Source organism: Delphinus delphis, chromosome 19 (genome assembly GCF_949987515.2).
Source record: "Delphinus delphis chromosome 19, mDelDel1.2, whole genome shotgun sequence".
NCBI lineage: Eukaryota > Metazoa > Chordata > Mammalia > Artiodactyla > Delphinidae > Delphinus > Delphinus delphis.
This window is the reverse complement of record NC_082701.1, coordinates 6,221,216-6,235,569: the sequence shown is the minus strand read 5'-3', so window position 1 is coordinate 6,235,569 and position 14,354 is coordinate 6,221,216. Positions and strand designations below refer to the sequence as shown.

Sequence of the window (14,354 nt, the reverse complement as noted above, 5' to 3'; positions counted from 1 at the left end):
CAGGGGAAAAAGTTGCAAAATGATGTTCGAATTAGGCGATGGAAGCATGTAGGGAAAGTGGGCTGGCTTCTCAGCTGTTTTCAGAAAATGCCCATGGTTCTTTTTCCAAGGCAGGTGAGATGGGAATATAAAAGTAATGAAACGTCTGCAGGGCTGTGACCGCTCCAGAGCAAGCAGGAGGGGTGCCCTCGGGGCTGCAGTGGGCCGCCAGGGAGACAGAGGAGAAACGCGCTGTGCCCACAGGTGGAATCTAGTGGCTCTTCGCTCCCAGCAGAAACACCAAAGGGACAGGGAGACTCCACGCGGCTCCGCAGGCACAGTGCCGGGGAGCATGAAATGGAAATGTTTTCATTTCTTTTAAAATCAGAAGAAATCAATGAACTTTTAGGTTGAAGAAAATTGTTTTAATATGTAATATTAATATATTTGTGCCAACGCAGTCATAGATATTATTTTAAATATATATAGATAGATTTCTTTTTTTTTTTCTTTAATGGAGGAAGGGATCCATGGAAGCAAAGCTGTTTAATACCCAGGAATGTTTAACTGGGTCCTGCAAACCCGAGTTGGCCTTCTCCCTCAGCAGGGCTGCTGACTCCTGTGGTCCACAAGCAAGGAAGCCTCTGAGCTTCCTTTTTATAGCTTCCTCAATAATCTCCCATTCTTCTACCCTTTGCAAGAAGAGCTCAAAAGGAAAAAGAAAATAAGAAACAAAGAATGCATATGCCTTGGCACCAACTTCACTTTCTCACTGTCTCTAAGTCCCAGGCCTCTCCTTTGTCTTGCTCTCCGCCCTGAGCGGTTCTTTTGAAAGCCTGACCTGGGAAGGGGAAACTGGAATCAACCAGTTGCCCGAACCCCTCTATCCAGTACCCCCCCACCCCTATTACTCAACGTCCGGGAAGGGTGTCGGGCTTCACGACACCCGGGGAGAGAGGTCCGATGAGGCCTTTGAGAGCGCGGTGCGGGGCCGAGGCTGGAAGGGAAGGCTGGCCGAGAGAGCCGAGGGGCTCTGGGCGCATCCCGCCCCGGCCAGGTTCGAGGTTGGCACTGCTGCTCTCCCGCGGCTCCCGGAGAGGCTGGGCGCCCGCGGCCGCGCAAACGGCTCGTGTTCACGGGGCTCGCTCCCGGGCCTGGCTCGGAGCCGCCGCCGCCGCCGCCGCCCGCCCCCCCTCCCAGGGCGCAGGCTGCTCTTCAGTCGCGGCCACGGGGTAGCGCTCGGCCCCCCTCGCCGCGTCTCCGCCTCCGCCTCCGCCGCGCTCGTCCCCGGCTCACGCGGCCCGCGCAGCTCCCGCTCGGCTCAGGCAGGAGTGGCTCTCCGGACGCCGAGCCCGGGAAGCCGAGGGCGGCGGGTTCTGCGAGCGAGCGGCCGAGGCGGCCGGCGGCGCGGCCGAGGCGCTGGGGCGGGCGCGGCGGCCGCTGCTTCTCCTGCCCGGGAGGTCGGCGCGCGCCGGGCGTCCGAGGAGGCGCCGCGCCCCCGGAGCCGGGGCCGCCCGCCAGGCTCTCCGCGCGCCTCGCCGAGAGCTCCGGCCGGGGAGCGGCGGAGGGCAGAGCCGCTCGGCTCCAGCCTCGGGACAACAGGAGGCTCCGCGTCCGGGCGCCGGCGACAAGCCCTGGTCGCCGAGCCCAGCAGACGTCCCCGCCGCCCCGCAGCCGGAGCGGACATGGGCTCGCGGGGCGGCACGCCGGGCCGCGGGACCCGCAAAGTTTGCTAGCCCGCTGGGCGCGGAGCCGAGGGCGCGCCCGGGCCCGGCGTCCCCTGGAGGGACCGAGAGTCCCCGGATTAGGCGCCAGGGCGGTGGAGCCGAGAGAGGTGGTTCGGCCGCGCCAGATGCCGCCTGCAAAGTTAGAGAGAAGAAAACTTCAGCTCCAGGGAGATTCGGACCGCTATGCTTACCGCGCCTCCCGAACCCGGCGCCCCTGAAGGAAGCCCAGCACCCGCATCTGCCGCCGCACTCGCCTCTCGCGCCGCCCCGGGGGCCCGGCGCCCGGATCGGCGGTGACTGCGTCCGCGCGGAGCACCCAACCAGGGGGCGGGTAGGGGGCGGGCAGGGGGCGGGCAACGTGGCCACGGGAGGAAGTTTCCTGAAGTTGTCGCTTTATTCCGGAGCCCGGCCCGCGACCCGGTCAGATCGGTGAGGCCGCCTTGCCCGGTAGAAGAAGTCGGAGTTGGGGTGCCAAGCGGAGAGGTGCCCCGAGACCGAGAGCGGCTTCATCCTCCTCTTTGCTCGCCCCTCGCCTTCCCGGAGCGCCGCGGGGATCGAACTTGTACTAAAGAAGAGGAGGAAGGGTTGGGGTCGCCAGCGTCTCCCCTCCCCGGCGGATACCGCTCCGGGCCGGAGCCGCGTAGACAGCCTCCCGGGACGTAGCCACGGGGTACCGGACCTCACCAGGATTATAAAACTGTTCGGAAGACCAATCCCCCGAAGAAAAGGCTGGTTGCCATGTGGGGACCACTGATCTGGACTCTGCTGGCCCTGCACCAGATCCGCGCGGCCGGAGCCCAAGGTACAGTGCCACCCCCAGTGGGGCTGGGGAAGGGGCGCGGGAGGGGCGCGGGGAGGGGCGCGGGAGCTCGCTGGCCTCACGGTCGCCTCTGGGACCCCGGGCTTGGCCTGGGCAGAGCCCTCTCCCGGGAGTTTCAGGCCCCTTTCCCCGAGTTTGGGGGCTCTCTTTGGGGGGCTGGAGCGGTCTTGCTGAGACTTGTGACTTCCGAATAAGGGAAGGTGGGGGTCCGTGCTGGGAGGCGTCGCTCGTGGAGCCTAAGAGGAGTCGGGGGGGTCGCTACCCCCCCACCCGGGCTGTGGGTGCCCTCGGGCTGGTGTGGGAGGGGCGCGCCATTCCGTGCCGGGCTCAGCGCCCGGCTGCACCCTGCTCCTCAGGCCGGGCTCCTGGGTCCCCGCTCGGTGTCCGCGGGGAAGGGCAAGGCCCTGCCGGGCACGCGCTGGCCGCCCCGGGGCGAGGCAGTGGGGCGGGAGGGCGGCGGGAAGGAGCCAGAGTAGAGCGCTGGGTTCCTGGATGGTCGCCCCGGGAGGGCAGTCTCGGGGCCTGGCCAAGTCTCGGAGCCCGCGCCTGGCTGCCTGGCCGGCCGCCGGGGCTGGGGGTGCTTCGCGGTGCTCGCCGGAGGCGAGGTCTGAGGCCCTCTCCTCTCGCGCCCACCCCCCTCCCCTCCCCCCGCCCCCAGACACACTCAGCGTCCCGCCTTTGCCTCCAGCTCCACTGGCCGCTCCAGTGTCTCTGCCGCCGCCGCTCTGACCTGTAGCTGCCTGGCGCAGCCTCAGGGTGGAGAAGGGCTGGTGGGTTTGGGGTGGGAGTGCTGGGAAGGAGGGGGAGGCGTGATCGATCCGCCCTGCCCCCCTCCAGAGGGCGGATGCCCAGACATACCGCCAGTCCTCGGGCAGGTCCCAGCGGGGGAGGGCGGCTGCACCCGTGCCTCCTTCTTGCCTTCGGTGTTCGCAGATCCAGACAGCAGTGCCAGCGGTGTCCGAGCGGCGCCTGCTGGGGGCGGCGGGAGACGAAGCCTGGACTGAGCTCCAGGACTCCCAGGGCTTGGCCTTCCATTCTTCCAGGCTCGGGAGGGGGCCTGGACCCACCCAGGGGGCGCCGGTCTGCGGAGGCTGCAACCTCGAAAGGGCCCCACCCCATCTCTGGAGTCCCAGAGTCGCAGGGACTCCAGTGAGCCCAGCGTCAGGCATCCCAGAGAGGCAAGATCAAACAGATAAAAATAATCAGCTCTCACTCACAGGGTGGCGAGGAGGATTTTACAACGTAATTTGCGTTAAAGCACTTAGAAATTTTGTAACGGGGTCCTGTAAATGTAAGGTAATAAAAGTTATTATTTTTATGATCATCATAAAATCTTCCAGCAGGCAGGGACTTCAGAGGTCGTCTTATTCTAGTAGCCATTTAACAGATGGGAAAACTGAGGTCTAGGGGCATTAGGTGACTTGCCAAAGGCTGCTGGGTGATCTGGGGGCAGGAGTCTGGACTGGGACCAGGTGAGTTCTAAGCCCCTCTCTCCCTGGAACTAGGACCATCTGCAGGTGGGGTGGGCTTGCTGGGACGGGGCCCTTCTTCTAAGGGTCCAGGGGGAATGTGAGGCTGGCAGAATAGAACAGGTTAGGCCTGGGGCATCTCACAGATGTGTTCTGAGATGTCCATGGGGTCACTAGCTGAAAGCCAGGCGACTGGGAGGACTCTGAGGGGTGTCCGTCTCTATCTGGCTGCTTCTGATTTCATTACTGCACAGACTTCAGTAACCCCTCGATTTCCCTGGGCAGGTGGCTCGTTAGTTCTTGTCCCATCCAAAACCAGGCTTGTAAGGAGTCCCCAGGGCACCTGAAGTTCCTTCCTTCTGGGTCAGCAAGTCGTTTCCATGTCCCACCTCCACACCTGTCCCATCCACCGAAGTCCAAGATTCCACGCGGCCGTCCTGCTGAAGTTCAGGCCAGGCCACCTCCTGTCCTTGTACTTCCAGAGGGAGGGGCTCGCCCTGTCAGAAGTGGTGAAGGTCTCTCTGATTGATTCACTCTCTCTCCCGCTTCTCTTGTTTGCTGCGGGCTTGAGTGTGGCTGCCCAGGTTCCCTGCTGCTCCGTTGTGTTCTCTGGCTCCAGAGAGAGTGTTTTCCAGCATCCATCGGGTACTCTCCTTCCATTTGTCTCCAGGGCGGCAAACCATGCAGAGGATTATGGGAACTTGGTCTCGGCCCAGGTCTGGGGGCACTGTTGCGTGTGTGTCGGGGAAACAGGGTCAAGCATGGGGTTCCAGGGGGTTGTTTCTCGTCTGCTTTGGGGTTAGAGAGTGGAGTCTCTCCTTTGCTTTTGTCTCCATTGGCTTTGCTTTTGAGTTTGAGGCGATGCCGTTAACCCTTTGGGGTGGTTAGAGCCACTGGCACTGTGTGTCACTTCTGAGCCCGTGAGCCCCGTTCTCTAATGATGATACAGAGTGAGGGACCAAGCAGTCTTCCTCTCTTGGGACAAACCTCACATTGGCTGCCAGATTTATCCACACAGCCTAGTTTTTTTCAGGTGCAGAACCTGGGTAACACTACCTGTTTATACTGAAAGCTACCATTTGATCGTTTCCCCTGAAACGTGATGTCACACGGTTCCCACTCTTTCCCCGAACTAAGCGCAGGGTGTTGTAAAGAGAGCAGAGCACGTATGAGGATACCAGGTATTCAGGGGGTGCCTAGCAAGTGCCTGGCACGTAGAAGGTGCTTAATAAAGGGTAATTGTTATTTTTGTTGTTATTATGATACTTTGTACACTATTAGCCAAGGGGCCACGAGGAGTGGTTCCTGGGCACCCACTGAAAAGGCCTTGAATGCCTTTTCCTCACCCAAGACCCTTCTCTGACTCCCTTCTGTGGCCGCATCACCATGACCCAAAGTGGCCCTCCGGCGGTCCCGATCCAGACCCCCAGGCATTCGGATTGGAGGGTGTCTGCATTTTAACAAGCACCTCGCAAGATGTTTCACGTGCCACTGCTGGTGGACATCTCTCGGAGGCTGGGAGGCTGGAAGGAGGGCGGCAGAGCCCAGCCAGCTGGTCCAGAAGCTTCTTTCAAGTGAACGGTGGCTGGGGGAGAAACAGAGGGGAGTCTGAGCTGAGGGAACCAGGCAGTGGGAAAACCCTGAACGGAGATTGGGAAGCCCAGCCCCGGAGGATCCCGAGGGCTCCAAACGGAGAAAGTTTACTGCTGGGAGGTGATCACAATAAACGCCAAACAGTACTCAAGGGAGTGGGATGAAAGTTTAATGCTGTGGCTAAGCTATAATAATTAATTACTGACAGCAAAAAATAACTTATTGATCAGGGCTTCATACTCATTACCACAAGGCCGACTGGCGTGCTTGCCTGCGGCTCAGCTGGTACGTGTCAAGAGCCCCCGCCCCATGCGAGGGCGGCCCCAGGGGTGTCCCTGTTCCCTACCTCCCCTTCTCCCAGGGCCAGAGAGGTGGCTCTCGGCCCCAAAAACCCCTCGCCCTCGCCCTGTGCACCCCAGGGCTTCAGCTGGGCAGTCTGGAACATTCTGGCTGTGGATTGATGAGTGACACCGTTTGGTGCTTGTATTGGCCGCAGAAGATCACCCCTGCCTGGGGTGGACAGACTCAGGACCCCCCCCCCGCCCAGAGACCAAATCATGCTGGCAGCCTGATACCTGCCTCAGAAACTCTCCCTTTCGTATATTTGTTCGGCAAATATTTATCGACCGCCTCTCCTTTATGTCCTCTGCTGGAAGGCCAAAGTAGGGGCCAGGAACCTTGTTCCGTCAGGGAAGGGAGGCTGGGAAAGAGGCCAAGTCCTTTACAGCAGTTTTCTGTTTAAACAGTGCCTGAACGGCCGACCTTAAAATAATGTGTTAAACTGCATATTGGTATGCACTCGATCTTGTACCACAGGACACAATTGGGCTGTAAGCTAAACGGTAATAGAGAATGAGCTTGTTCTCTGTCCTGAGGACTAACATGATCAGTACATTTGACTTGAAAGAAACATGAAAAATCATCTAGTGCAGTCCCCTGCCTACAAGCCTGGGACGAGTGGCCATGTGGTCTCTGCTTGCATACCCCTGGCGATGGGGGGCTCACTACCTCACAAAACAGGCTGGTTGTTAGACAGTCGTGCTTTATGTTGCTGAACCTCCCTGTGGCTGGTTATCCTAGGATTTGGCTGTGGGTGAAGGAGTCCTCTTATTGGCTGGAACCTCGCCCTCCCTGCCCTCTGACTCCTGGCCCCTCAGGGAGTCAGGACACTGAGTTGGAATTGATGCAGGGTGTTAGGGTGCTGCCTGCGGGATTTCCACCCTGGCCCGCCTGGAGCACATTGTTGCAGCAGACAGCCCTGGAGCTGCCTGAAGCGGTGGGAATTAGTCATCATAAATTTGGGGCCTTGGGATGCCAATAGCAACAAATGGGCCAGCAGCAGCCCCACTGCCTGTAACGGAAAGGAAAACAGGCCGGTTGCTGAGACATCCCCGCTACCAACCCCGCCACTCCTCGTCCTCCCACCCACTCCTGTCCTCCGGGGACAGAAGGTGGGGCCAGTGAGTAATGCTGAGCCAGGGACCCACCGGGACTGCTCAGGGTCCTGGAGGGAGGGGAGGGAGGGGCTGCACAGCTTGTCTCATCAGACTCCCCGAGCCAGGTGTCTGGTCCAGAAAGCCCCTCTCTGAGCCCGGGAGCCCCACTGAGGCCCCTCTCCTGCCGATACTGGAGGTGCCAACATGGCAATGGAGATGGCTTCCAGCCTGGTCCTGGCCTTCCTCTATCACTGAGCCACCGGGAGCTGAGGCCCAGTTTCCTCATCTGTAAAATGAGGAAACGGAGTTAAAAATAAGTCTTGTATACCACTCCTCCCAGATGTCTGCACAGCTCAGTCCTTAGTTAATCGGGCCTTTCCTCTGATGTCCCTGATCCGTCCCTAAACACCCTGTAACGTGGCATCTCCAAGCACCCATCCCTGAGCCTGCTTTCCTCTCTGCACAGCCCTCAGCTCCACCTGACATATATTGGCTTGTTTACTGCTGGTCTCTCTCATGTGGGCGGGGCTTTATATTATCCCCTGCTGTATCCCAGCTGCTAGGAGAGTGCCTGGCAGATAGAAGGAGCTCAACGAATATGAATTAGTGAACGAAGAATACATCACTGAATGTGTGAATAAGTGAACACTTACCTACGGCGTAAAGCCCTCTGTCATCTGGTCTCTACCTGCTTCTCCAGCTCCTCTCCAGCCGCTCGCCCACTCTCACGGGCCCCTCTGCACATCACGTACGCCCCGTGCCGTGGAGCCTCCACTGCGACGAGCGGCCAAGCCCCTCGGAGATGGGAGCCCTGCCCTCCAGCCTGGGCTTCCGTGGAACAGTGTTTATTTGTTTTAACTTTTTATTGTACATTGGAGTATAGTTGATTAACAGTGTTGCGTTAGTTGCAGGTGTACAGCAAAGTGATTCAGTTCCATATATACATGTATCGATTCTTTTTCAAATTCTTTTCCCATTTAGGTTGTTACACATTGATAATACTGAGCAGAGTTCCCCGTGCTGTATAGTAGGTCCCTGTTGGTTATCCATTTAAAGTATAGCAGTGTGTACATGGCAATCCAGGATAGTGTTTCTGCTGAACCAGGAGCCCTTGCTCAGACTTCCGCGCCCCTGTTCCCAGCCTTCTGCACCTCTGGCCCTGCAGGTGAAGCTGCCTCTAGCAGTAGGGCCTCTGGGTTGGGTCCTTGCTGAATCTCTATCAGCTGAGCCCCATCTTTCGCTGGGGAGGAAGTTGGGAGGACTGGTAGGGGGCTTAGGTAATGCCCCCATCCAGGTGTCCAGGCACCTTTTGAAATACATGAGAGGGGAAGACATGCATTTACAATTAAATACTCTAGCCCGGCTCACTTCCCCTGGCAGCCCATTGGCCAGAGCTGATCACGTGGCCCCACCCAGTGGTCCTTCCCAGGCAAGGGAGCTGGGAAGTGCAGTCTTCTGTGTGCTGTAAAAAGAGCATCTCGACGCGCCCTGGTGATGTCGAGCATTCCTAATAACTGCAGAGATGATACCGTGGTCTCTAGAAGAACATTTCTTACAGAGAATCACTTCACCCAAGACAGGGCCGTCCCTAAAGCATTCCCCTCCCTGTCTGTGCTCTTACTTTCCTGCCTTCTGAGGGTTTTTTTCCCTTAAGCTGTTGAGAAGTGGCATGTAGAGGGGCCAGTGCCTTGGAACTGGGCCAACCTGGGTTCCAGCTCTGTCAGTTTGGGTTAATCTCTGCTACTTTGCATTCCATCACTTATATGCTCAAGCCCCGTTGGCTTGTTTGTAATACAAGGAGAAGTCAATGAGATGACACGAGCAGAGCACTCGGCATGGAGCCTGACATATCAGAAGCACTTAATAAGCTAATGTAACTATATTTGTGCTTCTGTATTTGCCCCGCCAAAGGGTCTTCAGATTGGGTCTCAGGTTGCATTTTGTTTCCAGATTCTTCCCCTCCATATTTCCCCCGTATCTTCCTCTTGCTTCACTCTCTTTTGCTTCCTCCCCGGTGTAGAAAAATTTGGCCTCCTCTCCCCATGCTAGGCATCTAAAGAGGGGAAGCCAGCTCACAATTGCCACCCAGTTCTTTGTGTCAAGTGCATTACAGTCATTACCCGCCTCTGACCTCCTTCACCTCCAACGTGTGGGTAACCTGAGGCTCAGAGCCATTGCCTGCGCAAGGCCCCACAGCTAGGAAGTCAGGATTTGTACAATAGCCAGGTCATGGAAGCAACGTAAATGTCCATCGACAGACAAATGGGTAAAGAAGGTGTGGTACGTATACAGTGGAATATTACTCAGCCATAAAAAGGAATGAAACTGGGTCATTTGTAGAGACGTGGATGGACCTAGAGATGTCATACAGGGTGAAGTAAGTCAGAAAGAGAAAAACAAATATCGTATATTAACACATACATCTGGAATCTAGAAAAATGGTACAGATGAACTGGTTTACAGGGCAGAACTCGAGATACAGACGTAGAGAACAAACGTATGGACACCAAGGGGGGAAGGGAGGGGGGTGGGATGAATTGGGAGATAGGGATTGACATATATACACTAATATGTATAAAATAGATAACTAATGAGAACCCGCTATATAGCACAGGGAACACGACTTCACTTTGCTGTACAGTAGAAACTAACACGATATTGTAAAACAACTGTACCCCAATAATAATAATAATAAAAGAAGTCAGGATTTGAACCCAGGGCTCTATGGGGCATCTTTCCACTGCCCCCCGCTGCCCTGCACGTGCACCACACCCTTCACTGATATCTTCCCGACGAGAGATGCCCAGCCTGTTGTGCTGTGTGGCCCAGGGGCGGCAGTGGAGTTTGGAAGTCGCCCTGGGAATTCATTCTCTTTCCCCTCCTGACCCTCCTGGTTCTTGCCTCTGCCCCAGTTGTGTCCTCAATGGGCCTTAAGCTGGCAGAACATGAGCAGTCAGGAGGGGAACCCCTTCCTCCCATGCCTCCTCTACTGCTTTCCCCTGTCCCCTCCCTGGAGATGTCTGGGGAGTCTCCTGAGGGTCACCTGGGGCGTTCATGGCTGGCTGGCCAGGGACCGAGCTCTAGAGTCTTCTAAGCTGAATGGGGTGGAGAAAAGCAGCCATTAAACTTGGATGCCATTTAGAAAGCTATTAGTGACCCGCAGGGGTGATGAAATTTTGATGATGTGCTAATCCTGAAAGGAGGAGATATTATTGGCTGTAATGCAGCCCATTCAGGGAGTTCAGCTTCTGGGGTGGACATGGTGACTCTTCAGGGTCCGGGGGCCCCACACCTGGACTCCTCCACAGGGGTGCAAATGTGCAAATGGGGAGGGAGGTGTGTTGCCTAAAGTCTGAGCAGTGACTCCCGCACAACTGCCTTGTCCCATATTATGTGAGCCAGGTCTGAATCTGGTACAGATGCCCCATTCCTTGCTTTGAACGATGAGGGCCAATCCAGCGTCTGCCATCAGAGCGTCCAGGTGGGACAGAACAGGCCTCTAAGGGGCCTGAAACATACACGACTCCTTGAATTCATTTACCCATCATTTTCTGCTTGGATGAACTTAGATCAGTTACATAGCCTATCGGTGCCACAGTTTTTCCATCTGTAAAATGGAGATAACAGTCGTCCTCACCTCACAGGGTTGTGACAAGATTTAATGAGATATGCTAAGCTCTTAGGACAGAGCTCAGTGTATAGCAAACATGGAGTAAGTGTTCATCGTTGTCATGGTTGTCATCTCGGTGTCAGCGAAGCAAGGTCAGCTTTGGGCCTACAATTTGTCATGCGCCCTGTCCCCAAATGCCACTGCTCTCTTTCTCTTTCACGGACCTGCCGGTATCCTCTAAACTTCCATTATTAGGGATTTATTTATTTGGTTGAGACATTCCCTGCCTCCAGCTTAAAATGCAGATACGTCACTGAGAACCCACATATTAAGCTATTATCAGCTGTTCAGGCCTTGAGGTGAATGTTTTTACTGGATCCTTTCCTAAAAACTCAAATTTCTGAGGGTAGCGTTCACAGACATCTCATGTGTCTCTTCACCCCAACCTATGAAGGATTTTGGCCAGAAGGTGTTGGTATTAACCTTATTAGCATTGAAGTTCAGAAACATGAAGAAACTTGCCAAGGTCCCTTGACTTGTAAGAAAGAGACAATGAGAGGAGGTCAGCTGCCTCTTAGATCATTGCCTTTGGTCTGGTCAGAGCCTCCACCATTCAGGAATGGCTGACCATGCTGCTTGGGGATTTGGGAGCTGTTGCATTGGACCACAGGCTCTACCCCAGCTTGGGTGGGTGCAGGGGTAGGGCACGGGCTGTAGGCTGGAATGGCCTCTCCTCTCTCTAAAGCCCTTTCAAGATGCCCCGTCTGCTCTCCCACAGGGTCTTAGTGGTAGCATCTGAATGCTGAGTCCTCTTGCATCTCCCCCTACCCACCCCACTGATAAGCCTTTACCCTCATGGCTTCCCCCACTGGGTACCACCGCCAAGCCCTCCCCAGTCTGGCCCTGTGCACGGCTGCCATCTCACCTCTCCCTCCCCCCACTCCCATCCTCCACCATGCTCACTGCCCACCCCCCCAAGCCATCCGCGCCTTTCCCTCCTGCCTCCCCTCTGCACCCCATCCTCCCACACACCCCTGGGTCCCATGGCTGGAACGCATCCTCCCAGATGCCTCCGAGCCGTCGGGATGCCAGCGGTCTAGATGTCTCCTTTGGCACTTGGCTTTGTGGATTCTGAATTATCTTTTCGTGTGTGTGACTGATTTCTTTAACTACAGACTCCTTGAGTTTAGATTAATAACCCTTCATCAACAAGGAGAGAGGTATGAGACATAAATTATTGTTCGCCATTAATGAAGTTAACCCTTTAAAGCGGGGTGCTGTAGGGTGATAGTAACATCAGAGAGAAGGTAATAGGCTTGTGGGCCTCAGAGGCCACACCCCATTCTCACTGGGTCCAACCTGGCCCCCATGTCCTCCGTGGGAAAAGGTGGGTGCATATGTACAGCATTTCCAAGCGCTTCCGTGAAGGGCTCTCGCAGTGGAGGAGGTGGACACGTGCCCTGGGGGATCTGACCATGCGGCCTGAAGCTGCCCGCCATCCTCACAACCTTTTCCTTTTTAACATTTTCCTTTTTAAATGCGTGAAATTTTGCATTTCGTTCCACAGTCTCCCTGAGTTCTATTTTAACACACAAAGGAGATTTTCAAGCCCATTGATGTTGCTGGAAGATGTGGTATGTCTGCCCCCTGGCTTCCTGAACCCCCGAGATAGAGGGCAAAACTTGGCTTTGAAAAACTTGAATGAGGTGATCTCTTGGGTCACATCATCTGTGAGATTCCAAGATGCTTTACACGTATATATTTCAAGCATTTGTATTTAAATGTTTCTGTAACGTTTTATCTACATATCCACTTCGGAAAGTAGTTGTGTCCCAAATGTAATCGACCCCGGGCCACTCTGACCATCCGCCGGGGTGGTCTGGTGCCTTCTAGGTCCCTAGAGGACCCTGCTGCTTAGATGGTTGGCGTTTGCTGGGTATTCCCTTAGCTTCCATACCATTAGTGGGCCTGTGCCCTGGCCTGTCCCTGGGCCCTCCCTCCTTTCCCTTTTAATTTGCACCGGACATGCCACCGAATGCATCAGACATCAACTCTACCACTGTAGCTGTGACTGAAAAAGAGCTGGGGGCGGGGCACGGAGTGAGGGCCTGAAGACTCCCTAGTAAGAGGCACTAGGCTCTGTGAAACTGTGCCCACCGCCCAGGGGTCTTTCTCACTGACGCGCCTCGGTGGCTTCCAGGAGAGCCGAGGTGACCAGAAGCCCATCCTCTAGCAAAGCAGGGCCTTACTGTAACCTGCATCCCAGCGGCAGCTCCACGCCCGGCCCTTGCAGCGCTAACTAAATGTTCCAGATCGACTTCAGCCACCCCCTCCCGACTCCTCTTGAAGCTCTTGGGCTCCTGGAAGCAAAGCCCAGAGCATGCATGCCGTCCCAGACTCCCCCGGGGCAGCCAGCCTTCCCCGCCACGGCTGTTTGTTCCTCTCTGCCCCGGACTGGAGGCAGTGCTTCTGCCCTGAGACAGTGCCCAGCACTCACGCCTTCCTGCTCGGTCAACCTTGAAGCCTCCCCACTCGAGCCGATGCTCACTGGCTTTGCGCAGCTCCCGCCCGGTGGCCCTTGACCTCCCAGTTTGGAACTCCCTGCCCTGGGGGAGCGGCTGTAGGCAGGAGGTGGGTGGGCAGGCCATGGAGGGGCCGGAGCTGCCCGGGAGGCCCCTGGGGGAGTTCCTCATTAGCTCTGGCCCAAGCTCATTACTGAGCTGTGCATCACTGGGTGTCGTCAGGGCGGTAATAAATACGCCGCTGTCAGCGTTGATGTGATTTGCACTAATGAAGAGAAATCAGCCGGGGCGAGAGGAGGTGCCCCTGGCTGCGGCTCCGGGGGCCTACAGAGCGCTGTCCACTGCCCATTCTCCCTGCCCCGGGAAGACAGAGGCCAGGCGCTGTCCACTGCCCATTCTCCCTGCCCCGGGAAGACAGAGGCCAGGGCGTCAGGGAGAAGGAGAGAAGTGTTGGCATCTAACCGCTTTCTCCCAGGGCCTTAGCGGCTGAAGAGCCTAGAAGATGCTGGAAGCCTTCGGGGGAAAAAGGAGCATTGTTCGGCCCCAGGGAGGGTGTGATGGGGGGCCCGAGCCTCAGCCTGGGCCCTGGGCAGAGGCAGTGGGGATCTGCTGGGTGAACCGCTGTGCTCTTGACGGTTCAGCCTCCCTCACGGGGCCCTGGCTGAGAGCAGCCGCAGGAAGGTACTGGGGAGAAACACAGGCCCATTGTCTGCGCCCCCCTGCCTGCCACCTCGCCTGCCTGCGATGTTAGGATCCATTGTCTCTCCAGGAACTTGGAATGTCCAGCCCCAGGGTGCGGGGAGCAGGCCTCTGACTCCAGCTTCCCCTGTGCCTCTGCTGTGTGAGAGCTCAGGGGCCCTGGACCCGCTGCCTCTGAGATGCTGACACACAGCTGGGGACGAGGGAGCAGCCCCTTCGTGGTGCTAGGCCTTGGGACACCCGGGGACTGAAGAGAGTCCGAACGAAGGAGGGGTACCTTTGCATCTGGGGCCTCGGGAGCACATTCTTGGAGCCAGGTGTAACCTGCCTCGTTACGGGAAGTGAGAAGGTGGCCCGGAGCGGTGGGGCTCACACCTGAACCTGCATCGGATCCCCTGAAGGGCTCGCTAGGATGCAGATTCCTGGGCCCCGCCCCCAGAGCATCTGGTCTGGGGGCGGGGCCCAGGAGTGTGAGTGTGTAAACAGGTTCCCAGGTGAT

The 14,354-nt window shown here is 56.9% G+C and overlaps 1 protein-coding gene across 1 annotated transcript in view; it reads left to right on the top strand.

The window, feature by feature from the left end:
* The first annotated feature begins 2,066 nt into the window (after positions 1 to 2,066).
* Positions 2,067 to 14,354, top strand: part of SDK2 (sidekick cell adhesion molecule 2) — a 263,335-nt gene continuing 251,047 nt past the window's right edge. Inside the window, exon 1 of the mRNA XM_059998549.1 lies at positions 2,067 to 2,508. Coding sequence (XP_059854532.1) covers positions 2,445 to 2,508 — 64 coding nt within the window. The 5' untranslated portion in view covers positions 2,067 to 2,444. The remainder of the gene's footprint in view (positions 2,509 to 14,354) is intronic.